At 41.0% G+C, this 26,689-nt stretch overlaps 1 protein-coding gene across 5 annotated transcripts in view; it reads right to left on the bottom strand.

Annotated features, from left to right (window-relative positions):
* Syt16 (synaptotagmin 16) overlaps positions 1-26,689 on the bottom strand; it is a 234,854-nt gene that overhangs the window by 67,128 nt on the left and 141,037 nt on the right. For 2 of the 5 annotated variants that reach the window (XM_075948756.1, XM_075948755.1), the window contains exon 3: positions 17,505-17,603. The exons of 1 other annotated variant lie outside the window; for it this stretch is intronic. In XM_075948756.1, the coding sequence (XP_075804871.1) occupies positions 17,505-17,603 (99 nt within the window). Of the gene's footprint in view, positions 1-17,504; positions 18,336-26,689 lie in introns of all 5 variants that reach the window. 2 more of the 5 variants (XM_075948753.1, XM_075948754.1) reach the window with 1 other exon arrangement.

Consider the following 26,689-nt stretch of genomic DNA (forward strand, 5'->3'; position numbering starts at 1 on the left):
ACGCAAACTACTATGATAAGTCTTTGAGGGTCTCTCAAACTGAAACCTGACAAGCCAGTCCTCCATGTTCTGGTTTTGGTTTTCTCTTCCCCTCGGTATTCTTATCTTCCACGTTCTTTCACAGGACGGCTCATTGACCTGTGAACACGCGAGGCTTTTCCAGTACAAAGTGCCAGATCTCCTCCAATCACCTCTGTAAAAACCATGGTTAGAGCCATCACAGAAACCACTCCATTCCTGGCAGAAACCTCTGTTCTAGTCTGCTTCTCTGCTGCTGTGATAAAACACCAACCTAAAGCAGCTCAGAAAGGATTTCTTTGGCTTACCAGTTATAGTTCATCACCAAGAGAAGCTAGGACAGAAGCCCAAAGCAAGAACCTGAGGGCAGGAACTGAAGCAGAGACCCTAGAAGAGTTCTGCTTATTGGCTTACCCCCCAGCCACTAGTTCAGTCTCTTTTCTTATATAGCCCAGGCCCACCTGCTTAGGGAAGATACCACCCATACTTGGATAAACCCTTTATGTCAATTAACAACCAAGAAATTGCCCCCCCCAAAGACATGTCCATAGGTCAATCTAATAGAGTCAATCCTGACTGGCGTTCGCCCTTCCCAAATGTGTCAAACTAAAAGCTAAGACTATCCATTACAGGCATTTACAGTCTAGCAGGGGATCCCAAACATGTATTCCAGGGGGAAAAAAATGACAGAACGTTAATGGAATTTAAATCCTGGCCATTTTAGTAACGTACTTAAGGCTCAAATATTTATAACTTGACAATAATTCCATTGTAACATTTGCTGTAACTTTAAAGTACACTGTACTTTACATTAAAGACTGGATTAATAATGAACAGAATAAATATTTCAGCACACTGACTGAATACCTCTCTAGCACGTATAACATCTCTCTCATCTTGGCTGAAGAACTTTTAATAAAGGGACATATCTTATGAATGACTTGGGGCTGTGCCACTGAAACTAAAATGCTGTGATATCATTTCCACAGTTGGAGTGCCAAAGACGAGCTAGTGCTCCCTTGATCTTTTGTCCTTAGAGAACGCACGATAGCTACCGCCAGAGCATCTGAGATGGCTCTTAGGGGACACTACAGCAGTCTGCTGGCTGACATCGGTGCCTTTGCAGCTCTCCTGGGGACAACACAGTGGCCTCACAGAAGCTAGAGCTATGGGACTATGTGCCCAGGGCAAAACTCTGTCTTGCCTTACATCTCAGTGAAAGAAAAGTCAAAAGTGGCACTGTCACAGTCTCCTACCTAGCAGGCCCAGAACTGGTGGTAATGGTACTTCCTCCATTTTGAAAAGCAGAGAGAGGTGGAGCCAGCACCCAGGGCCCTGCAACCAAGCTGCTTACCATTTAAAAGCTCTCTAGGACAGAAAGGATTACAGATACACAATAGGACAGATTCAGACATAAAAGGCCTCTAAACAAGACACAATGTGTTTTAAAAAATGTATGTAGGCTTGGGAGAAAAAGAGTATAAAGAGTTATAAAAAGAAATAAATGGTTTATAAAAGAAAACACAGTCCTTAAACAGACAGAATGCAGACAGCCATAGATTAAAGGAGTAAAGATAATAAAATAAATTTTAAACTTGTAGAAAAGGTAATAAAATAAAAAAATAAGCTTCATAAAGATGCAATATACACAGAGAGTCTGGATTATGTGTTTTCTTTGAATTTTTGACTGTGAAGGAGCTAAATATAGAGAGAGCTTTCATTGTATGGACTGATAAGGTATCTTGATTAGATGTATCTTGATTTCAGAATTTGGGTCTAAGTATATGTTGCTGTGGAGAAGAGGTTCTTCTTTTGCTTCCACAGAGGATGAGAACCTGTGGATTCATTCCAGACTAATGTGGTTTGATGGACCAAGATCTCCCGAAAAGTCACCATTAACACCCCCAAAGAATACTTCACCCAACAGAAAGCAGGAAGCAGTTTGGAGAGAACTACACCCAAATTCCTTAAACGATTGTTTATAAATGTTTGTTAACATTTAAAGGGGAATATGCTATAGATATTTGCATTGGTATGGATCTTGGTTTATTGATGCAAATTTTAGGTCAATTATTATATATATGTATATATATATACATATATATGTGTGTATTGCTCTTGATTAAGGTATTGTGTTTGGGCATCTAATTTAAAAATGTAATGTATAATTAAGAAATACAGGTTAATAGGTAATCATCTATAATAGTCAGGCTTGTAGTAATGTTAGTTAGATTTTCTAGATGTACAGAGATATATTTCAGATGGGTAGGCATTCTTCAAACCTTTCAAAGACTACAGAATATGGCATTTTAAATGTTTAAGAACTTAGGACTTTTCATGACAATGAGATACATCTGCTTCTGGCAGTAACAATTACTTCAAGAGGAAGATGGTTGCCCCATTAAGGTCTCTCACCCACTGCCTCCCATCTGCCTGGGACCCACAGAGGCCTACCGTGATCTCCGACCTGCTCTTGCCCTAAACCACCCACAGTGGCCTGCCATCACCCCTCATAGCCTGCCATTGGCTCTCAGGGAACTGCACAGCATTTCATCTATACCATTACATTTACTTCCTCCATCATAGACAAAGGGCTCTTTCTCTTTTCCAACACGGCACAAGAGGCAGGGCTGTTCTTTAGGGCCCTGAAGAATAACACTAATCTTGCTGGTCAGGGAAGAGCCTCAGATTTACTCATATTCCCAAAACCCCTATCTCTTAATACCATCAACTTGGTTGACTTAGTTTCAGCACCTAAACTTTTAGAAGAAAAGTACAAAAAAACCTAGTTCCTAGCACTTACCTTTTAGATATACATTGCTCTTGGATAGAGAAAATCATTATAAATTGTTAGATACTGTAATTTGGCCTGATGTCTTCCTAAGGTAAATATTGTGTCAAAATGTAAGAACCTTGGAGAGTTTCATTCTTCCAGGTTCTGTAATCTATAATTGCTTGTGGGATAGTCACTCGTGGACCATCTTCCTAAGGATGATAAGATGCATTTGTAGCAACTAATATCAGGTTTGGTTTTTCTCATTAAAGAATTTGTTTTTTGTTTTGTTGTTGTTTCTCCTTCATGAAGTGGATGTTTGCTAAGTACCAGGTTGTAAATTTAAAAAAAAATACAAACCAGAATGTGCACTAATTTTTAAAAACTGCAGCATGAAATGTACATTACTAACCAGCACAGTGTGATATTCAGCACTGCAAAGAAGTCAGCGGCCAGGCCAGGGTGGGGCAGGGAACTCTATAGAATATAATACTGCCTGAAGAATGAAGACGGGAAATGCTCGCTTCCTGGAAGGAATAATGTTTGCAACCAACTCTAGAGGAATAAGGGAAGTCGGCCAACCCTTCACACTCTTCACAGTCAGCGGTAAGCACAGGGGCAGGGAGAGGAAACCAAAGGTTTCAGGTCTGAGGGACATTTGAGTGCCTTGAGATGCTGGAAGGCTATGGGCTCAAATCATCAGAGGTTATATGTCTTTGCGGAAATGCCTCAGTAGGCAAAGAGATCAGATCCTGTTTCAAATGAACAAAGATAAGGGAGTAACAGAAAGAAAAAAAAAGAGCAGATAAGACATTGCTGAAGTGAACTGACAGGGAGGTGCAGAAGACCCACACAAGATAGTGAAGGCAGAAGTTGCTTTCAGATGACAGAGAATGGCTTTGGTATCCATGGACCGAGTAACGTTGGGGTGGTATCTATGGTGGAGGGGAGCTGAGAAGGACTGCTGTCTTGTTCTCATGACTGGACTTCCATCAAAGAAGATTATCCATTATACTTTAAGCTTGTTGAATCTTTGGGGGTGTGACACCATCCCAAGGAAAGGGAATGGCTATTAAAGGAGTCCAGATAAGAGACAAGGGTGTGGTGGGACTTAGAGACAGTGTTTAAGGTAAATGAAAAGGAATGCCTGGTTGGGGTAAGGAGAAAGCCAGGGACAAGTCGGGTCTAGAACCCAGATAATGGGTGAATTTGGGGGGAAGCAAATCAACAATTTATACTGTCAAAATAAGTCAAATTGGAGAGGTGACAGATTGTGTGGTGACGGAATTGAGGAGCATGCTCAAAGTCTGGAAAGCCTGCTTGTTGGGGGGGAGTACAAGGCAGGTCGGAATGAGTCAAAAAAAAATGGTTTTCTTATCAGTGTGGCAAAATGTCTGACAGAAACAACTTTTAAAGCAAAACATTTGCTTTTGTTGTTCCAGCAGGTTCAGTGTGTGATCACTTGGCTTTGTGAACTTGAGCAGAACAACATGAGTAGAGAAGTATGTGGCCAAGCTCTCCACCTCCAGAAAGACAGGAAGCAGAGAGAAAGAAGGGGCCAGGGACAAGATGCCTCCAAGACCCTTCCTCCAATAACATCTCCTCCAGGTAGGTTATTTTGTTCTAAAATTCTCACAGCTTCACCCAAATAGCACTACAAGATGGGGACCTAGGCCTTAACATGCAAGCCAGTGAGGGAAATTTCTTTTTCAGACCATAAGAAATAAGGAAGAGAGAGGAGATGTTTCCCATGAATTCCTTAAAGCACAAACTTAGTTAAGCTAACTAGCCGGAACTATAACGCTGGGGTCCGTGATATGGCTCAGCAGGAAGGCGCTTGCTTATCAAGCCCAACAATCTGAGTTCCATCTCAAGGGCTCATATAAAAGTGGGGGAGAACATACTGTACAGACTTGTCCTCTCGCCTCTGCCTGAGAGCCATGGCATATGGGGGATGCACACAAACCATATATACAAAAATAATAAAAATGAAGGTTTTTTTTTAAGAAAAAAGAAAGTATAATGCCAAGAAATGTCTTTGTTGCCAGTAACTTTAACCAACAGATGGATATGAGTGAGCTCCATTCCATTTCCAGACAACAGCCTTGATGTGAGATAGGTACATGTTGTTTGGAACCCTGGATGCTTTATCACTGGAGATACTGAGAAAATTACTTACCTAAAAATATTTTATTTTAAAGAAGAAATAATAATCTATCTTATCCTGCTTATACTTTGAGAGTTTATGACGACAATTTTAAAATAAAATGTTTGTAACATATCTATCCCATAGTTTTAGGTACAGTTTAGCAAGTACCTATCAGTGCTGTATTTATTAGTACTGTATTATCAATTGAGACAGTTTTCACCTCAAATGCTCTACTATAAATAAATAAAGTCTACAATAAAGACTCATGGCATAGTCTCCCAGCTTGGGGATTTTCCATAAGAAACCATGTGCCAATGTTAGCTCTCACCGTGAAATCTGCTTCTTTTTACACTGCTTACGATTTCAAAACCAATTTGAGTCCACAGATCTAACTTCTATCCAAAGGCTTCATAAGAACGGATCCTGAATGTACCATTTGCAGAACAGACAAGATAATATAGCAGTTGCCTTTCAAGATAAAAATACCATTTTCCACATTGGAAAAAAAAACCACACAAGAACAAATAAGTCATAGAAAGATATTTTAGTAGTGTTTTCATGCCATTTCCCCCTTTAAAAGGCCAACCTAGGATCCAGTAGTAGGCAGACCACCATAGTCCACACTCCACTGCTGACATCTGTGTTGGTCCGCCTGCCTTCCATGATGGTGTTTGTGATTTGTTTAGACCGGTAGTAAAAGACAACTGTGGCAGGAGGCCACACCCATGACTGCATTACACAACATGGCATTCCTCCTGCTCCCAGACTCTCTTGATGAAGTAAGCAACTATCTTGCAGAAGGAGGTGTAGGTGGCCTCTAGGAGTTGCAAGTAGGGAGCCCAAAGCTCTCAGTCCTGTGTCTGCAGGAGCATCCAATATTCCAGGAACCTGAGAGAGTTTTGCAGTGGATTTTCCTCCTGTCCAAAGCCCACGTAAGAATACAAACCAGCTGTTCTTTTCTTGCAGCCCTCTGACACCTGAGCAAAGGACTCAGCGAGAACATACCCAGACCCCTGCCCACAGGAACGGAAACAAATGTGTGTTGCTTATACCACTAGTTTTTGGATGATCTGTTACACGGCTACAGCTAACTAAAACAGATTCTGTGTAGTCACCTCAGCCTGGAAAGGTGTGGGGGGGGCATTTTCTAACATCCAGAGGAGCCATGAACTAAATCAGCAAGGACAGATGATGCAGAGCCGCAGATAAAGTAGTGCTTTGCCTGGTTTGGCAGACATGCATCCATATGCACTAGAAGGCAGCTGTTCCTGGCACCTGTGGTGACATACGGCACAGGCAGTGACACAGGAAACCAGACCTATTCCTGAAACTAACTCATAAGCCAAACCAAACTCTAAACTGAGAACAGGGGCAATGCCCACGAAAGACATCAACTCCTCCGACATAGCTGCTTGTGCAAGACAACATCTCTTCTCCCAGCCTCTAGCATCTGTATTTACCTCACTTCGCTTTTAGACTACGCTTTAGGGAAAGGGTTCTTAACTTCCATCTCCAGAGGTGGTGTAAGACATAGGCCTGGCTAATCAGAGCATCACACTCCCATGATTTTAGATATCATTAATATGCACCGCATAATTCAAATCCAATCAAGCAAATCAGACCAGGTGGTACAGATTCCAAAATTAATATTTTTAATTTCTAAAAAGTGGGGATATTTTTCTCTACCAAATTGTAACTATATATATGTACATATATATATATGAGTATTTATGTATATATATGAGTATTTAGCAGTCATCTCATTATCATGCATCTTGAGAATGGAGCCAACCCAGAGGGAAAGATAGACAAGAACTTTGAGAGAGAAGAAAAGAGACTATGTCCCAAAGAAGAATTGAACTTCTAGATAAAGGTCTCATAAAACTAACTTGCACCAAGATTGATCAGTTATTTGAGCTCACTCCCTTGTTGTTGTTTACAAGAAACTGAGCAGTTCCTCGTGTTGTTTATGGTCAGTTCAAGTGGGAAATAGTGCCGTCACTGAGACAAAAGCCATAGTGCCTTTTATGGTTGAGTCCAACTTTGCAAAGAAAAGCAGAAGGACGAGAAATGCTGGCTCACATACAAACTGTTTCAACCAGACTCAGATGAGAGTCAGTTCTCGTTACGGGCTTACATAGCAGAGGACAGCTCGCCATCTTTCTGAGCGTAGATTTAATCAGCGCTCCTTTCTGCAGGACGGAAACAGGGCAGAGGCGAGGGAGTCCCAGGAAAAGTGTGATGGTCTCGTCCTGCTTTTGAAGCATGCTACGATACTGAGAGGATGAACGCAGCACTGCAGGTCTCGGCTTCAGAATGATTTCTTTTCCGCCGAAATCACTTCGAAATGGTATAAAAGTTCTTGCAATGTTTGAATGAAAATGTCTTTTATAATAATCTCACACCTAATGTCCCTAAGCAAGAATTTAGGAGATGATTAGGAAATATCAAAGATGGTAGCAATGTCTGAGCAACAAGTGGGCAGGTTCAGTTATGAATACAACCTAAGAAGCTTGGGTAAGGCACACATAGGATTAACCTACCAAGCATATTCACCCCATCCCAAGCTAGGCCCATTTACTTTCTTTATTATACAGAATATTATTCTTTTCTCAGGTATCCACAGAACACCTTTTCTCCATTGCTTAAATCTCTACTTAGATACTCCCTAAGAGGTCATTCTGTGTAAAAATATAAGGCAAATCTATACAGAAGAGCACCTACCCACACTTGGTAGCTCCTTATTCTCATTGTTTTTCTGTACATCACATATTACCAAGCACACTGTGTTTAATTGGCTAGTGGTGGTTAGATAGGAATAAAACCTAGCTATTTATTGCACTCATCTCTGCAAAGTCTCAGTCAACCTGAAGGTTCTAGCGTTTGCACAGCTAATACAGACTATTTTTACCTCAAGACGACACTTTCACTGTCATGATGGCCAAGTTTTGGTCAGGGAAGAAGGAACTGTTTCAACAGATGGAACTTAACAGGAAGAAGTGGTTTCACAAATAGTAAAAACCGAATTCGCAGAAAGAACAACACCAAGCAGATGAAGAATTGTAACTATAGGAAGCAATTTTCTACCCCTGCCTGGACTAGAGAAACAAAGGGAAGCAGTCAAAGTTAGCAGAAGCCAGCAGCTCAGGCATGAGGCAAGGCCCCCACACACATAAAGCAGAGATAACTGAGAGGTGTCACCTGCTGCTGGCAAGACGGGAACTCAGAAGTGGGTTGCCATCATCGAAGGAGTAGAAACTAGGTGCTTCTGAGGCTGCCAGCATGAACTGCTAACAATAAGGTGGTTACTGGGGTTCCAAAAATAGGAGCAGTGAATGAAACAGCAAGTCCTCCTGCCCCACAATTCCATCTTCCAATGCCCCTTTAATGTTCCTTCTTAGCACAAGATAGGAGGATGTTCCTTCAGAATGAATCCAACTTTTGGGATTCTAATCCCAAACATTCAAAGCAGAGGAATGGATGTGGGCACAGACAGTAATCTAAGAACCAATACCAATCTTCCTACCTATCTCCAATTTTACTTTCTTAGGAGAAAAAAAAGACTACAAATAAACTAGCACAATGGATGGCTTGCCTGTGTCGGCCCTGCCTCCACTACTGTAACAAGTACATGCAATGATCAAGTTGGAAAGAGAAAGCTTATCTTGGACCGTGAGTTTGGAGGTTTCAGGGCCGTCAGTTGGAAGCTTATCGTGGCAGAGAGGACCTAGTGAAGCAAACCAACTCGCTTCAAGAGCAAATGTACAACCATAAAGGGGCTGAGGTTCCAGTGTCCTTCAAGGCACACCACCAGTGACCTAGGACAGCCTACCTCTTTAAAGGTTACACCACCTTACAGGAATCAAGCTAGGGAACTTGACACGCAGATCTTCAGAGGACATCCTAGATCTAAACTGTAGGAGCCCCTGAGATATTATCAACAACCTACTCTTTCGAATTCAGTAGATTTTAATCTTAGTACCATGGATGAATTTCAGGAGGTCCATATACCCATGACATTCCACAGACATCTTAAATAGTGTATTCTCCCTTGAATTTTTGCAGATAAATAAGTTCATAACTTACTTTTTATTTTATTTTTAAAATTATAATACATTCCTCCTTTCCCTTTCCTCCCTTCAAACCCTCCCGTTTACCCCTTCCCACTTTCCTTCAAATTTATAGCCTCTTTTTTCACTAACTGCTATTGCATGTATATATGTAGGTATATTCATACATATCCCTAAGTATAACCTGGTTCAGGTCATATAATGTTATGTGTATGTACGTGTTCAGGGCTGACCATGGTACACTGAACAACCAATAGTGTGCTTTTCCTTGGAGACGACCACCTCTCCTGCTCCCAGCTTTCCTTGGTTGTCTATCGTTCTGTATGTCAGGTTGAGGTTTTGTGAGCTGTCCATGATGTCCTTGTTTAGCTCAAATGTGGACAGTCATACAAGTGAGACCATTTTACACTTCAAAGGATCCTGTACATCCCCTAAATTAAATACCACTGATTCATGTTCTCAATCACTTATTCACTATTTAAACAGGCTGTGGGAAACTACACAACTTCTAAAAGTCAGATTCTTTAAATGACTAAAGTACTCTATTTCTTATAACTCTCTTGGCTACCGGGGAGCAGGAACCAATTTGAACCATCCGAGGAAAAAGCAAGAGGCACTGGCAACTTATTCAAAGAACATCAACCAGGGAAGAAACGTCTAGTTTAAGAAAGACTTGAACTAGGATTGTGTCTCCATAAAAATGAACTCCAATGTACATGTTCATAGAGATATTCATGTTAGTGAACTGTTAGCAGTCCCAGCCAGGCATGAAGAATAGCTTAATGAACGGTTAACTAACACTACAAGATCGGATGACATCAACCAATCTGCACACATCCTTATGACTCCAAACATACAGTGAATGGAAGGAGAAGGCAAGTCACAGGGTATGTCCAATATGATATCATGTATAAGCTTTGGAAACATGCAAGAGTATGTGTTTCTGGCTGTGGTGACATATATATATGATCCTAGCACTAAAAAGACAAAGACAGGATCCCTGGGGTTCTTTAGGCAGCCAGTCTAACCTCCTTGGCCAGCTCCAGGCCAGTAAGAAACCATGTCTCAGGGGAGGGAGGTGGTATTCCTGAGGATGGCAGCTGAGGTTGCCTCTGTTCTCTGTGTACATGCAGTCACACAAGCATCCCATATAGAACTCACACATACATATACTGGTCAGCAGAATAAAAACACAGTTGAAATCATAATCCCCAAATATAGATGTGTTCCCCCTTTAGTGAGTAGAGAAAAGTGAAAAAGCAAAGAGGTTCTCTCAGGGGACTTTATTTCCATCTGGCCTAGAAGGCTGCTTTATAATAAATCTGAATTAAATATAGAAAAATGCTAAAACATGGCCAAGTTATGTGACAGATTTGTGATAGTCCTCTGTATTTTCCTGTGCTTTTGAAATGTTTCCCAAGCAGATTTAAAGGCTAAGAAATATAAAGGGCGCTCAGAACTCCATTAGTAGGGACCCGACTTCCCCTCGACATCATCACCAGGAACCCCAGAGAGAAGCACAGCTTAAATCACAGTGCAGACAAGCTTCCCATCATAAGACTCTTCTGTCAAAACAAGAGCTCCAGGTGTGGACCTGAAGGGGTCTCAGTGGGGGAAGGAGGGGTTTGTGATAGAGGAGACACTGGCAGAGGGGACGGGGACTGTGCATGCATAGCCGTGGTATAAACACACAGCAAGCAAGAGTCTCCCTCTGCATGAAGACATTTCAGGAAGTTGGTGGTTCCTTCCTGGCTCCAGTGTCTCCTTCTTTATTGGCTAACTGAAAATAAGGGCACCCCTGGATACATTACAAAGGCAGGGAAAACTTCATAGCAGTTTTCACTAACTGATTCCACAAGTCTAGAAGAATTTGTGATCCCTTGAGAACTTATAAAATAGAGTTGAAACTTATTTGGGTTGTAACTTGCCTTAAATTCTTCTAATCAATTCTTAATAACAGTGACCATAGAAAAATAGCAGACAAAAACTTTATTATGCTGATTAGACCTACCCTTCTATTTCCCCAGCATCCTATCATAGCAGCACACAGAAAACAGGGTGGGAAACACAGGGTCCATACTTTGATCCTGGCCATAAGTTAGACCTTCAAAAGTTCTTATTTTTGGCTGTGAGCCTAGTCTTTAATGGCTGAGCCATCTCTCCAGCCCCAAATTTCTGTCATTTAAAAATTTCTTACGGCCCTGACATTTCCTCAAAGAATGACATGAAGTTCCAGAAACAGGTTAACAGAAGCAGCAGCAATGTCCTTGCCTTCAGTGCCAAGATCTGAAAAGCACAGGCCAGCTCCTCGAACATCACTAATGTTAGCTCTTCTAAAATGTGCGGAACAGAATATCAAGGAAATTGAGGTCTAAAGCTTCCAGAAGATAGGTTCTCAGAGTGTGGCAGAACAGTAAACCTTTTCCCTAGCTGGTTCTGGATAACAAAGACGTCGCTGGCAAATGCTGTGAAACCAAGGCAAACAAATGAAGACAAATTTAATGTGGGGCAGGCTTACTTTCAGGATCGCACTCCTGCAACGGCAATGCAAGGGTCCAACTTTGCAACGAAAGGAGAAAGGAGGATGAGACAGCTCTCATGTAGGCCACATCCTACAGGAAGTATGAATCCTGGCTGAAGTTGAATTGGCTGCACTATAATATCTGCTACCATTTATTCCTAACTGCTGCCATCTGTCCCAAGGCCTTCCATCCATGACCTTGACATTAGCCACAAACTAAGAATGTAGTGGATTCTTTTCCTTCCACAGTATCTTACCCTAGTACAGAAACCTGGCTAGAAAGTCCAATTATGTCACCACGCTCTCAAAACCTGCTGTTCTATCTTTTAAATACATTCCATCTCGCCAAGATTGTCTCCAAAGTTCTATATGGCAATGGACTTGAGGCGCATTAATTCCATTAGCAGGCTATTTCAGGAAATAGAAAGCATATTTCTTGGAAACAAATATATGTAGTTTAAAAAAAAACAGACACAGACACACACATAACTCGCAAGTGAGAAGCTGAAAACAAAGATGTTTTTCGAACATGATGAGAACTCCTTCCCGTGACATATCAAGGGTGTCACAGCTGCTTTTCTGATGAGAAGTCTGTGTTTGGATTTGGGTCTTTAAACCAAAAAGCCTATCTTGGGATGTCACTGTAAGACTCTCCCCGCCTCTTAATCATCGGCAACTGCTAAACGAAGCGTGTCTATTTTCTCTGTTACATTTACTACTGGCAGCCAGGTCCTCGGTAAGTGCCCAGAAATGTTTCCATGGTTACAAAAAGCATTCAGCATCCCTCTTGTTTTGGGCCAATTTAGCTTAAAATCTATTGTGCAGAAAAATATGGCACATTAAGGAACATAAAATCAAGATACGACATTATGAAAAGAACTCAAGATTAAACGGGAAAAGCAAGCTTGATAAGGCTTTTCAAAAAGTGCACATAAATCTTAGATTAGGGTGCTTATTTTTCTCGCCTCCCTCCAGATAGCTCTCTTCAGCAGAATGGCTTACACTACCCCTGGGCAATAAGGGGGGGGATGGGTACAGGAAGATTCTTTCATATATTAACTCATATATTAATATATATTTAATATATATCATATATATTATATATATATATTAAATCTACAGGTACCTTAACATCTGTACAGCTGAGAATACGGCCATACATTCTAGTGTCAGCAATGTTTATTCTGAGAAAAGACAAATAAGAGCATTTGCTCAATAGCTAAAAGGCAATTAGAGCAAATGCAGAGGTCGTTTCACCTCAGGGAAAGGGAGAAAGTGGAGGTTCCCCAGAGGAAACTTAGTAATGCTCCTCCATCTACAGCCATGAGTAACCCGGACTAACAAGACTGTCCCACTCAAAGGCCACACTACAAACCAATCCCCTCCATACCCAAGAGCCAGGAAGTTGAAAACGTTTTTAGATCCTTGGAAACAGGTTAAACAAATGACAGAGCCTTGGAAGAGACTAAAAGGGGAGCCTATGACTTGTCTTGTCTGTGCCTGTCAGTTTCCCACAGTGTTTTGAGTGTGGTGGGGTGTGCTATGCCCATGTGATTAAGAGAGGCCACAGCAGAGCACCTCTCTTTACAGATGTTCAACCTCTGCCTCCACATGCTTGGTTCTCTCCAGTGTCCCTTATGGCCCTTTGCTCTCTGTGAAATGGGAGGGGGTGGGTGGGATGCAAAATAGAATGTTGAGGTTGGATTTGAAGAAGCCTACTTTTCCCATTCCTTCTCCCAAATACACTCTAGGCGCCAGGCAAAAGAAAGGGAAGAAGATGGACCCTCTCTCTCTCTCCACTTCTTTTGTCCTTGGTGCTTCAAGATGTTGACTCTCATCTGATTCTGATCACACCTTCAGGTGTCAAGGACCTGGACTTCCACCTCTAGTAGGAAGAATGTCCACCGAACTCCAAAGCCATACCAAAGATGTCCTTTACGCAATGCCTTCTTGGTGGAACAATGACGCACTGGCGGTCATCGATTATCATATGTCCATGCTGACTTAGACGGTCCTTCTTCCACACTACTGTATGCCCTCCTTGTATATCCTGGTCCCTCCAACTTCAGAACCGATGCTAGCGTTATTCTCAAACAACTCTCTGGTGTCACCGTTCTGACCCTTTATGTAATTCTCAGCTGCTTGCAGGAGAAAGGCCGGTCTTAGCACAGAAAACACAAGGACCTGAGCTCCAGCTTCACGACACATACCCAGCAATAGATGGCCAAAACAAAATGAAATCAACAGCATCTTTGAGGCTCTTTATCTCATAATGTTACATCAAGACTTTGTGCTCTGTTTTGTTTTTTCTATACTGTAGGTCTTTTGCATGTATATCATAGCTTCCACATTGGGATTTTTAAGGGATTCCTGAGAGTGCAAACCTGTGTGTCTCTGCATCAATATACATTTATTGTGAGTTTTAGGACTTGTTTCCTTGTTTGTTTTTTCAAATTCTGATTTGTTTTTTTTATTTATCACATCTTTTTATTATTATTCTTTGGATACTTAATTTGTTTTCTAAGGAGAGACAGAAAAGGTGTGGATCCAGTTGGTAAAGGATATGGGGAAGGACTTGGAGGCATGGGGGAAGAGGAAGTCATAAGCAGAGTATATTGTATGAAAAGTTCTATTTTCAATAAAGAAAAGATATTTTGGGTTACTGGTTCAAAGCTGTCCCAGTAGGTGACAAGCCATACATCAGACCCCTTTTGCAGTATTAATGAAAATCTTCTTCAGAATGTCTGACCACAGTGGTTCTCTGTATGCATTGCTGGACTTTCCTTGCAGCCCTGAGACATCCCAGACAGCTCCACCCCTCCTTCCTGGGTGTCACCTTGCTATCCTGGTGTTGTCCCTTTCTCTATGCACAGCTTGATGTTTTCCAGCAATGTTGAAAACATTCGCCGTGCCTTCTGTGTCCTCCACCATGAATTTCCTAGTATATGTGACCTTCTCAGACCCCTGCAGGCAGACTTAAGTTTTTTTTGGTACTGCCATACAGCTCCAAGCACATTTAAGCTCTGTACATTGTTACCCTGTGTCTTTAATGCCTGCGTACATATCTGTGTTTACATCTGATTCTCATTTTAACTGCAAACCCAGTGGGTGGCGATTGAATTTTCAGTTTTCCTATCATTCCTACAAGAATCTTGCGATGACAATTCATCCTTTTGGTTTTTAAAGAGCTATTTGAATTATTTAGAGTTGAATCAGAAATAATACCATCCTTAGTATCAAATAATAAAAATGAAAATAAAAAGAATGCTTGTCGATTATGTTCAAGGCTCTGGGTTTCATCCATAGTATCACAAAAGGTAAGCACACATCAGAATCCCTGATGACAATAGACGAAAATGTCCTCATTTAAAACACTAGCCAGTCAAATTCATCAATGAATGAAAGCAATAACACAGCACAGCCAGAACGATCTTCTGCAAGCTACATCAGACTAATTCAACAGCTCAAAGTTAATCAATACAACTCACTGCAATGCAGCAAAAAAGAAGGTTGATGTAGATTTTCTAGTTTGGCCAAAGACTGTTTAACCAAATTCAATATTCTCTTTTGACAAAACAAAAAACAAAAAAAGCCAGGAACTTCTTTAACCTGTGTCTAGCCTTGAAGTAGACATGAAAGCTTTATGCTAAGTTAAGGACGAAGACAAGAAAGTACACACCCACCACTCTTGTTAACATGGTAATAGAGAGACTGTCCAATGTAATCAGACAAGAAAAAGGAATGAAGAGTTCAATTCTTAGAAGGAAATAAAACTCGTGAAAAGTGAACTATCCCTCAGCAGAGAAACCAATTAATGAACTACTACATGCATCCAATGTCACAGGATTCAATAACATAAAGGGTCATGAAGAGGGGCAGCTCTCACACATGACAGTAAATAAAAGGAGCCCGATTTGAGAGGGCATAAAATCCACCTTTTCATTTAGATGGCATTCTAAAAAACACTAAGAGTTAATAGAGCCAGAAAAAAAAACAGTATCAAGTCATGTTTGCCACAATCTGGAGGTAAAGGATGCCTACAGAAAGCTGTGCAGGGATTCTTTGCAGTGGTGAGATTGCACTATGCCTTACTCATGATGACAAGATGCTCTGAACAGTAACAAAACAGAAGACTAAGGTGAATTTCATCTTACGTAAATTGTATCGTAATAGGGAATAAAGAACATATAAACTCTAAGATCAGACCACCCAAACTCTGCTTCTTTCCAAATGTAGAACTTGGGTTATATTCTGCAAGTATAAAAAGAAAATGAGAGTGGCTGCACCTCAGAGGAATTAGTTTGCCTTCTGCCTCATCCCGCCTCACAGCTAACATGGAGCTCACCATCGTGCGTACAATGGAGAAGTCACATCATGGTCTTTATCATCTGACTCGAAGGTTGGGTTTAATTAATGTTGGTACTCAGATTTCACAGTTATGAAAATTAACCAAAAAAAATCACTGTTGAGCATCTGTTAAGACAAATTCACATTAATTTCAAATACAATTAAAATTAGGCAAGAATTTTCTAAAATCAGAATACAATTTCAACTCAAATCTAAAATTCAACCAAATATTTCACAAATAATTTTTTAAATGACTCAGAACTGTGGTCATTTATATTTAGTCTTTGAGAAGGAATATTAACCTGTCTGACTTTCCAGTTCAACAAATAAGAGTCAAGAGAGCATTGTGGGGGTGGGGGCAGGGCTCAGTCAATAAACTGCTTGCTATTGAAGCACAATGACCTGAGTCTGGATTCCCAGAAGCCATGCAAAAAGCTGGGTACAGTGTGTATTTATAATCCTGGTATTGGGGCAGGCAGTGGCAGGAGGATTCAAGGGACTTGATGACAAGCTAGTCTAGCTGAATAGACAAGCTCCAGCTTCAATGAAAGACCGTTTCAAAAAAAGATGGAAAGCAATTGAGGAAGGCATTCGGTATCTGAACATCACATGCACAAGCCTACATGTACATAATAACTCTCTCTCTCTCTCTCTCTCTCTCTCTCTCTCTCTCTCTCTCTCTCTCTCTAGAAAGTGCTGCAAAAGGCATAGGATACTTTTGTTTTCTTAAACACCAAGATCCCCTGTGTCTGGTAAAATCCTCCCTGAATACCATGGCACTTGGAAGAATCATCGAAAATGAAAAAGACAATATGGTATCCCAGAAATGTTGGCTCCCTCCAACAAGAAAGGAAGTCATGACTTTGTCTGGGTATAAATAATCTACTAATATGTGTGGACTGTGTATGCACATATATTAACCAGGTAGGATGACCTCTCTATGGGTTAAAACTGTGGAAAATCTATGCTATCACACACGCCTATAGCTTTCCCAGAGTTAATTACATTTATAGCATATCCAATGGTGCTTTTAAAGTCCCACTCTGCTCAGTTCTGAGAACATAAAGTGTCATAGGCAACTTTTATTAACTGCATCCTTATTATTCCAGGCTAAAAGCAAATGAAGCCAACCGATGTCAAAGCTCTCCCATCTACTGTCATCTCGCATCATGTCCCAGTGAGCCGCTGAGAGAAGTATTCTTGGAGTGTTATCAACTACAAATCCTGCAACAAGCATGGCTGTTTGCACAGGATTTCACACTGAATAATATAGTAACATCTAGAAATTCCTAACCTAGAGGGAAGGGGGAAAAAGAACATTTTAAAAGATATTTAAAAAACCATGGCATGTGCACGGGGACTTCTCCAGCAGAACCCTCGGATTCATTTTAAGCTTTTCACTTGCTCACAACTATTATTTTGAAATATGGAGCCCAAACATGGATCTTGTAAAGCCCCATAGAACAAAAATATTCCTGTGGATTGTATCTCTCAATCAGAAGCCAGGATGAGGGGATGTGTAAGCGGCAGAGAAAAAGTAAAATCAATGTGATACTTAAAACGCAAATCAAAATGAAACTATATAAGGTGTCAAGAGCATGGAGACAATGGTACTGAATAGCTTACCTTGCCTTCCTCCATCGACTTTTTCTAAAGAGCCAGGGAGCTGGGTGTCAAAGCCAAGCTGGAGGCCACATCTCTGCCTCTCAAAGTCACGTTCTTCCTCTGCAATAGAAGAAAGCGTATGCAGGGACTTCGGGCCAGCTGGGATCGGATCGGGCCACTGGTGTGTGGTAGAGCATGAGTCTTTGGCTTGTTGATCAAGTCTGGGACTTGCCGTACTGCCAGAGTCCTGAAGGTCACTATTAGAGCGTGAGAAATGGTCCTCTTCAAGAAACAGGGAGTTTGCCTCCTCTGAATTCCTATCACTGCCCTGCTCTCCATCTTCAAAGTAGGTTTCTTGAAACTTAGTATCCTCCAAGTCCTGGTCTGGCTTGTCACTCAACGCCGAATCCTGTTTGCTTAGAAGAACCAGCGACGCCGACAGTGCATCGCCTGCTTGCTGGAGAGCTTCATAAACCCGGGAGAGCCAGGAAGACAAAGGCTGAAAGAAGTTCTGGGCATCCTGAGATGCCATGGCCAACACCATGGCCAACTACCTCACGTGTACGGATTCCACTTTTTCGGTTCCTCCAGAACTCGGGGCTCACGTGAAATACAGAACAAGCATGATGAGAAATTTGAGGTCTCTCTTTTAGAACACGCAAAACCTTATTAATACACACATAAAGAAAATATGCGCAGTACGTGAGCACTGTTGGCTGTAACTAAAACCAGGCAGCGTGCCAGTTCCTGCGCCAAGGTCTATGGAGTAGGTCTTTGCAGGGGACAGAGCAACTGTGTTTGATAGGGTAGTCTCTTAATGGCTGGGAACATTTCACTCTCAACAATTCTTGGCTGAAACAGAGGAAAGACATGCTTGCACCCGTTAAAGTCACAACTACAGACCCGTCACCAGATACCTATAGCCAATGTCAGTTAGCATTGGAGGGAGGGGAACAAAGAAACTCTATATTGAACTCTTATGGTGGCTAAATAAAAATGACCATGAAAATCTAAACTGTGGGTTCTCCCCATGTCTGTATGCCTCCTCAGGCTCACATACAACCTCCATTAGCAGTAATGGATTCTAGTTACATGGGCCAAGAGAAGCCTGATCCCCATAGATCAGCTTAACACTGTGGACAGGGTAAAGGAATCCATAGGAACAGCCAGTTAGGCATGACTCTTCAAAATGCAAGAAATGCTGGAGGTTTCGTGAACAAACATGCAGAGCCCAGAGAGCTAAGGAACAGGCATCTCTGTTTTGTGACACAAAGGTTTATCCTCTCAAAGGAAATGTGTGTCTGCAATGTAAAAGCTTCCAACAAATCTTAAAATAGAGTTTTACAGTTTTATGCAATCTCTAGAAATGATGCCTAGTCTTGGGGAGAAATCACTGAAAATATGTGCATGGTAAATCCAGCTTCCTGTAGATAGATAGTTGATATCCTGTGCCTTTGACTGCGTCCTCATCTCCAAAGTTAGCCCTCTGCAACTGTGGGTCTCTGAAACATACTTCATAAGATTCATAAGCTGAAAGAGGTAACGCATGGACATTCATAGAAAGGACACTGTGAGGACCAAATAGCATATACCTATGCTTTTATACTCACATGAAAACACACATCTAGGTAGTTTTATGCCTATACATGGATGTGGGTATCGCTCTGCAATCACGGTGTAGGGTAAATGTTTCTTTGATAGCAACATCTTCCCTCAGAATCACTCCATTCCTGAAGTTTCAACCGTCTTGATCTCAGCCTTTAGCACAACTGTTTATATTCTCTTGAAAATATTTTGTTAGTGGCTCAGATCCACCGATTCACTCAGTAAACAAGTAACAAATACTAAGTACCTATTAAGGACTGGGCATAATGCCAGGTATAAGGTAACCCCAAGACCACTGTCCTCAGGGAACCTGCATTTCAGTTAAATAGAAACTGGGGTCTCTACATTTTCCTCTAAAACTGAATAATTCAAGGTTAACTCTGCAGCTCTTGTCTTCCTCTAATGGCTTATTTGCAACCACTCTTTGTCCCATTCCTTCTCCTCATTCCCCTTTATACTCACCTGCTGGGAAGGCTAACCCATCCATATTTTTGTTTCTTTGGCTGGCTTTGGTTTCTTTGGTTTGATTAGTTGGTACATTTGTGTGGTTGGTTGGTTTGAGAGAGTTTCATGTATACTGGGCTGATCTTCAACTTGCTATACAGCCAAGGATGACCTTGAACCTGTGATACTATTGTCTTTATATCCTGAGTTCTAAGATTACAGACATGTAAAACTGTACTTTGTTTATATGGTGCTGGGACCAAAGTTGAGGTTTCTGCATTCTAGGAAGCATGCTACCAACTGAATTATTTTCATTTTAAACCCTACTTTAATTTTAAACTTTTATAAAGTCAAAATAAACATCTCTAGCCCTTCACTTGCTCCTTCTTTTCTTACTCTTGTCATAAATCCAAGTCAGTAGTGCGAACTTTGGTAGTTCAGAGTCATCTAGTAAACTAAGAAAGCACACAAAAGTCTAGGTTGGCTGCAGGAATAAGCCTGGCCAAGACTCCTGTATTTCTGTTATCTTCCTTGGAGGACCCAACCCCTACTAAAGGTTGATATTTTGAGAAAATAAAATCTGATGTAAGGAAACAGATACGCATTAATGTGCCGCACTAAAATCTTAAATTCAGTTATTTCAAACCCAGTATGTCACTTTGCTGCAGGGATTCAGCTCTTGGGTCACAGGACCACATGACTGTGACTCTCTCTTCAACACACTCCCCTCTCTTCCTTCCAGTCAATCTGCCATTAGCTTTTGCTCTCCAGCTATTGTCTTGTCCAAGTTCCCATTCTCTCCTATCACTCACCTGGTTTGTGTCAATCTCTTGGTTTTCCCAGTTCCCATGGAACCCAGTGTTCCCCACAGCCTTTCATTTGGATTTACTGCGTCTCTACCTCTGCAATAGAGGCCCCATGGAGAGTGGAGGCCGTCTATTTTATTCTCAGTGCCTAGAATTGTCCTGAACACAGGGGAAGCAAATCAGCAAATACAGTCAGAGATCTCATTAGAATCATGCCTGAAACAGTGCTCAGTGGAAGTTACTGACTCAATCATGTTGTTGCATTTATGAATTAAACCTACACAGAGCTGTCATGGGAATCTTCCGGGGTGTGAGTCTACAAATTTCCTATTTAGTACATTATCTTGTCAGCATTTGCTCTTGTCACCCAGTTCCACAACCCACCATTTTGGGTTGCCTTCACTGCTGCTTGGATGACTTCATTTCTTTTACTTTTGACCCAGAAAGTATTTTTGCCTAAGCAAAAGTGCCCCAGGCGATAGAGACCTGGAAGGCCTCTCTGAGAAAGCAGTGGCTTTAGCCATCTTTTCCTGTCCTTACAATTCATATAACCCCACTTTTCATCCCAATGGAATGTCTAGCTGAGCATAGGCTGCCCCCGGAGAAACTGCCAGAATAAGAACTCAGCCATTCCTTACCGCCCCTCACTGTGAGGTTTTATATGTCAGTCATGCTGATACACTGAGAATTTCCATAAGTGGCCTCGATTTTTCCTGATTTTTATTTGTTTATCCCAGATGTCTTCATACCTGGCCTGCCTCACTTTTTCCATTGAAACTCTTATGGCTTTCTCTGCTAATTCTTCATCTACAACTAAAGACATGGCCTCAGAGTACTCATAATATGTCTTTATGTTATAAAATTACATTTATTTGTCAATATTCTTCTAATGGGTTGGTAGTCTACAAGTTTGGGAAGTATTTTTATAAGTTACAGCTCCAGAATCCACATAAGGCAGGAGGAGCTCTGACATGTTGGTTGTATGGATGGATGGTTATGTGTATGTATTGATGGGTAGAGATGGATAGGTGAATGGAATGGGTGGGTAGATGCGTGGATTGATAGAGAGGTAGGGGTGTGTGTGTGTGTGTGTGTGTGTGTGTGTGTGTGTGTGTATAGGGATGAGTGAATCAATGGTGGGCTACTGGGTGGATGGGTGGATGAGTGTGTGGATGAAGGTTATAGTGAAAATGCTTAACACCAGGTGGTCTTGATTCTATCATTTATCATCATTTGTAAAATGGAATTCCCTTACTCTATCAGTTCCTTTCATCTCTAAAATTCAGGAACATATCAAATATGCCAAACAGCATAGTGACTGAGTCTGGATATATTAAGAATATGTCGGCATACAAGAGTTCCGCAATAGCCCAGAGTGGAGTATAACAAAGGTTTGTTTATTTGGGGGTAAACCCACAGGAAGAGTAATAATCCACAGTCCTCTGTGTGCACTAGGAACTGGAACCAAATCCAGCAGCCAAGAGTCATGCTTTTTGTCTGCCTTTATAGTACATGAGACCATACCCAAAATGGGCTGGTTTTTTAAAGGCTATTGGCTGAAGGAGTTCCCACAGCAAGAATAAAATTGCCTTTTCAGGAATGAGTTCTAAATCTTTATTAATTTGATAATATGATAATTAACTGTCATGCCATCTCAAAAACGATGCAAAAGAGACCAAATCTCCATCTAAATATGGGGGGAAATATCTAATTGTTGTATTCGAGAATGCTGAAAAGGAACAGCACCTGTGTCTGTAAACTACCGAGTTGGTAATACTGGGTACCATTCATAAACCTAAACCCAAAGGATATCAGTTCAGACAAAGCAGTCATGGAGATGTTTTTAAGTAAATATCAACTTGATTGAGCGGGCACACCAAGGGTGATGCAAATGTGTATTTATGGTTCTAGTTCTTTGGAGTACTTTCTTATATCTGGTGAGAAGATGACATGACTCCTGATCAGATGAATATGTGGGAAAGAGGAATAGAGACGGGCGGGGGTTGGGGTGAGCTAGCTTTATTATGTTACTGTGATAAAACACTGTAAATAAAAGCAAGTTGGGCGGAAAAGGGTTGGTTTGACTTAAACTGTAAGATTCCAGGTCATAATCCACATAGAAGGAAGTCATACTGACAGCTCAGGTGGGAATGAGAAGCAGAAACCACAGATTTGTTTGCTGGCTCTCTCACGCTGACCTGCTCCAGCTCACTCACTCATGCTCAGGCTTAGCTAGCTCCCTTAGACAGGTCAGGACTATCTTCCCAGTCAATGGCCTGCTCCCACTGGGCTGGGACTTCCTATATCAACAAGCCCATTCGCTCAGGCTTCTTATTAACTAACTCTTATATCTTAAATTAACCCATTTCTATTATTCTGTGAATAGCCATGAGGCTGTGACCTACCATAAACATTCTGGCATCCTTCTACTTTAGCAGCTACATGGAGTCTCTATGGCTCTGCCTACCCTCTCTCTCTCTCTCTCTCTCTCTCTCTCTATATATATATATATATATATATATATATATATATATATATATATATATATATAAATGTGTGTGTGTGTGTGTGTGTGTGTGTGTGTGTGTGTGTGTGTGTGTGTTCAGATTTCCCACCTGGCTTTATTCTGCCATGCCATATACTAAAGCAGCTTCTTTATTACCCAATGGTAGTAAAGCATATTCACAGCATACAGAGGGGAATCCCACATCATGTATGCATGAGAGTGTTGTGAGCATATGTAAAACACATGAGTTCTTGTTGCAGGGTGTCCGAGAAGGTTTATTACCTCTCAAAGTACTCAGAATCATCTAGAACTCTAAAGACAAAGAACAAAGGGTAGATGAAAAGAAAAGGGAAGCCATTGGTGTATCCCCAAGGAGTGCATTTTTGAGATCCTACTTTAATTAGAATTCTGCTTTAATTGTACTGGTAGTTAATTGAACTATGATCATTTTAAATATAGAACATTACTAAGCAGAAGGCAATAGAGCGTGTTTCTATATAGGACACCTATGAAATCCTTGAGTTATGTGCTTTCTCATATATTTTTAATATCTCCACCAAAGGCTATTGTGAACAGAGAATAAGCATGCTTATGTACCCATAGAGGCTATAAGTTAAATCTTTCTGACCTCCTTTTCTTATAATAACAGCTTCTTACAGGAAGCGGGAAGAGTTAAAATCTAAGGAACACTAGCTTGCAGAAAACCAGAAAAATCTATGATGGAAGTGTGCACGCCTGTGTCATTTTTAAAGGTTGATGAGCACCTGGAGAATAAGCTACATTCTGAAAGGCAGGAAAACCATTTCCAACGGCACGGTTTCCAGGTAACCAAATCCTAAGTCAAAATCATATACAAATCTGCCTTCTGACACGCGTGGATGCTGAGCACTTGTTTGAAAGATAAGTCACCTCGTAAAAACCCTTCTCGCTCTTCATGATCCACAGGACAATCTAAGGAAAAGTCAAGAATACCAGATTTATCTAGAGTGTCTCTTCACAGGCAGCTGTCAGATCGCTTTCCGGGTCTACAAAATGTAGTTATTTATTATTGACACACCAGCCTGGAAGCTAATTAAATCTACCATTATTAAGCCTGATGAAGAAAGTCATTTTGGATTGCCTAAGAAGGTCTGGAAGATGAATAATGCATGTGGCAAAAATAAGAACTGCAAAATAGGCTGCCATCCAGCTTTCACAGTGTTCAGAAGTATCCACAGGTGTTTTCTTTTAAAGGCAAATTTGTTATGTGGGTAGAAATACTTGCCATTGAAATGAAATGCTTTCTGAATCATTTGTCTAAGATATATTGGCATCTTAACAAATATAAAAATGGAGTACTGGGGCAAGGGACATAGCTTAGTCACTGAAGAGCTTGTCACTCAAGCCAAAGGTCATGAGTTCAATAACCCCACCAAAGGCCATGCGCAGCAACACATACTTGTAATCCCAGGGCTGAGGGGATAAAGAAGAGAGGATCCCAAGGGTTCCCTGACGGCCAGCCTAGCCAAACTGGTGATGTTCAAATTCAGTGAGAGACCCAGTTTCAAAACATTAGGTGAAAAGCAATGGAGGAAGAATGGTCAGTGTTGACCTCTAGCCTACATACACTCATACAGCACACACAGAGCAAAAGGAGGGTTACCAAGGAGTCTTTATGCAATAATACAAATACAATACAGCCGCATTGTCATTGCATGGTCTTGGACACACCTTTACTACTGGGCTTTGGGTTTGGGGAGGAAGAACAGTGGATATAAATTGAAATGAACACTTCCTTATAACCAAATTACCTATTTACCAGTTGATAATGAGAAGAGTAAGTCAGAAAGAAAGGGAGGGAGAAAGGAAGGAAAGGAGAGCACAGTTGTTTTAGAATCATTACAAAGCAAGGATGCCTTGAATCCACCCTTCAATTTTCCAAACCATGGACATGTAGCTGGACACATGTATGTTCTCATTCATAATGAAGAGATCATGACTTCTTATATTGTAATTCATCTTGTAAAGTATATTACAGACTATTTTTAAACACACAGAAAGAATCCAGTATAAAACAAAGACCTAATACCAGGCATTCATTATGTTGAATTTTCTGGTGTTTTATAAGGTAAAATATATTAAATACTTACAATATTACTGATACTAGTATCTCAGAAAAGGGTATTTCCCTGATATGTTACTGTACACGATATTTTTGAGGACTTACACAAATAAAAGCTATGTAAAAGATAATAGTTTCCCCCTTTTACAGATGAAAACACAGAGGCTCAGAAAGGGTCCATGCCTTGCAATGCTGTTTATTATCTGGATTAAGGAAAAGAAATGGTATTCCAGTTCTCTCCTGTTGAAAACAACTATTCCAAGCCTTCACAAAGGGCCCGTAAGACTGTGGCAATTCTAGACACATTAAAAGTGGGACTGTTTTCCCAGGAAAAGACAGATGTTGGGTTCAGACTGAGATGTCTGTCTGGTTTGGTATTTTTCACATTGTTGGTCGGTTTGTTTGTCTGTTAGTTTTGTGGCATAGGGCGAGTGTGGAAATCAGAGGACAGCCTGCAGTGGTCAGTTTTCTCCTCCACAGGGATCCAGGGATCGAATACAAGCCATTGTGTTTGTTGCAAGCCTCTACCTGCCGAGCCCCTCTCCAGAACCTGACTTCCAATCTCACTCCCTTTCTGTTCAGCCTGTTTCACTCATAGAAATCACTTAAACATGAAAACTGTTGCAACTGATTTTCCAAAGTAAGTGTGATAAAGTAAGAATACCTTCAATTGCTCTCTAAGTCACAGAAGGCTTCTGTTAAATTCCATTTCTATAAAATAAATACCTTGGGGAATGCTTGAGCAGGACAATGTAAAACAAATTAGACTTAATTCAACTGAAATGCAAAGCTCCTCAAGGTTTGGGCCATTATAGTGATGGCACCTTTTAAATACTCAGATTTCATAAGCCCATTGAGCATTTTTTTAGTAACTATTACAGCCAAGGAAATTTAAATACACTCCATGAATACCCAGTGGCTGTAACATGAACAAAGTCCTCAGTGACTCCAGAGGGACTACTGAACCCAGCCTCAGAAACAATTTTCCAAAGAGACTGTTGCTGCTCTGTTAAAGGAGTTAATATTTACCTTTTAAAGATTAAGCCTGGGGCTGGAGAGATGGCGCAGTGGTTAAGAGCACTGGCTGCTCTTCCAGAGGACCTGAGTTTGATCCCAATACCTACATGGTGGCTCACAACCATATGTAACTCCAGTTCCAGGGGCTCTGACCCTGTCGTCTGCCTTCTGACCTCTGCTGCCACCAGATATACATGTGGTGCACATATATACATAAATGCAGACAAAATATCCATATCCTTAAAATTCTAAAATAACTTTTAAAAAGACAAAATGTGCCTTGAGTGATTAGCATGACCTCCGTTTCAACAGCAAGGCACCCAGATCCCAAGGCCATTGGCAAATACATCAACAAGTCCCCAGTGAAAGAGATTCAGGGATTTCAAATAGCATCCATAGAAAGGTGCAATATAATTGAGAGCTAATGAGATGAAATTGAGAAAAGAAAAAAATTAACAGGAATAACACCCAGATAAAGATACCAGACAGTTGATTTTTGTTCAAAGAGAAGAAAAGCATTTGTGTCATTTGGAAATACATTTTAGGCTCGAATATAAAGAGGAAATATGGAACTGTGGTAATTGTAGCCCTCTTGAGACAGACTAAGCAAAACTCAGAATGCCAGCATTCTACAGTTGTCAGCTGTAGAAGTAGCCAATGTGGTTAAAAAAAAAGAGGTGACCACTTAGAATCTCACTGCTTGATACAACTGGTTCCTTTGCATATA

The sequence above is a fragment of the Microtus pennsylvanicus genome, chromosome 14, assembly GCF_037038515.1.
Source record: "Microtus pennsylvanicus isolate mMicPen1 chromosome 14, mMicPen1.hap1, whole genome shotgun sequence".
Taxonomy (NCBI): Eukaryota; Metazoa; Chordata; class Mammalia; order Rodentia; family Cricetidae; genus Microtus; species Microtus pennsylvanicus.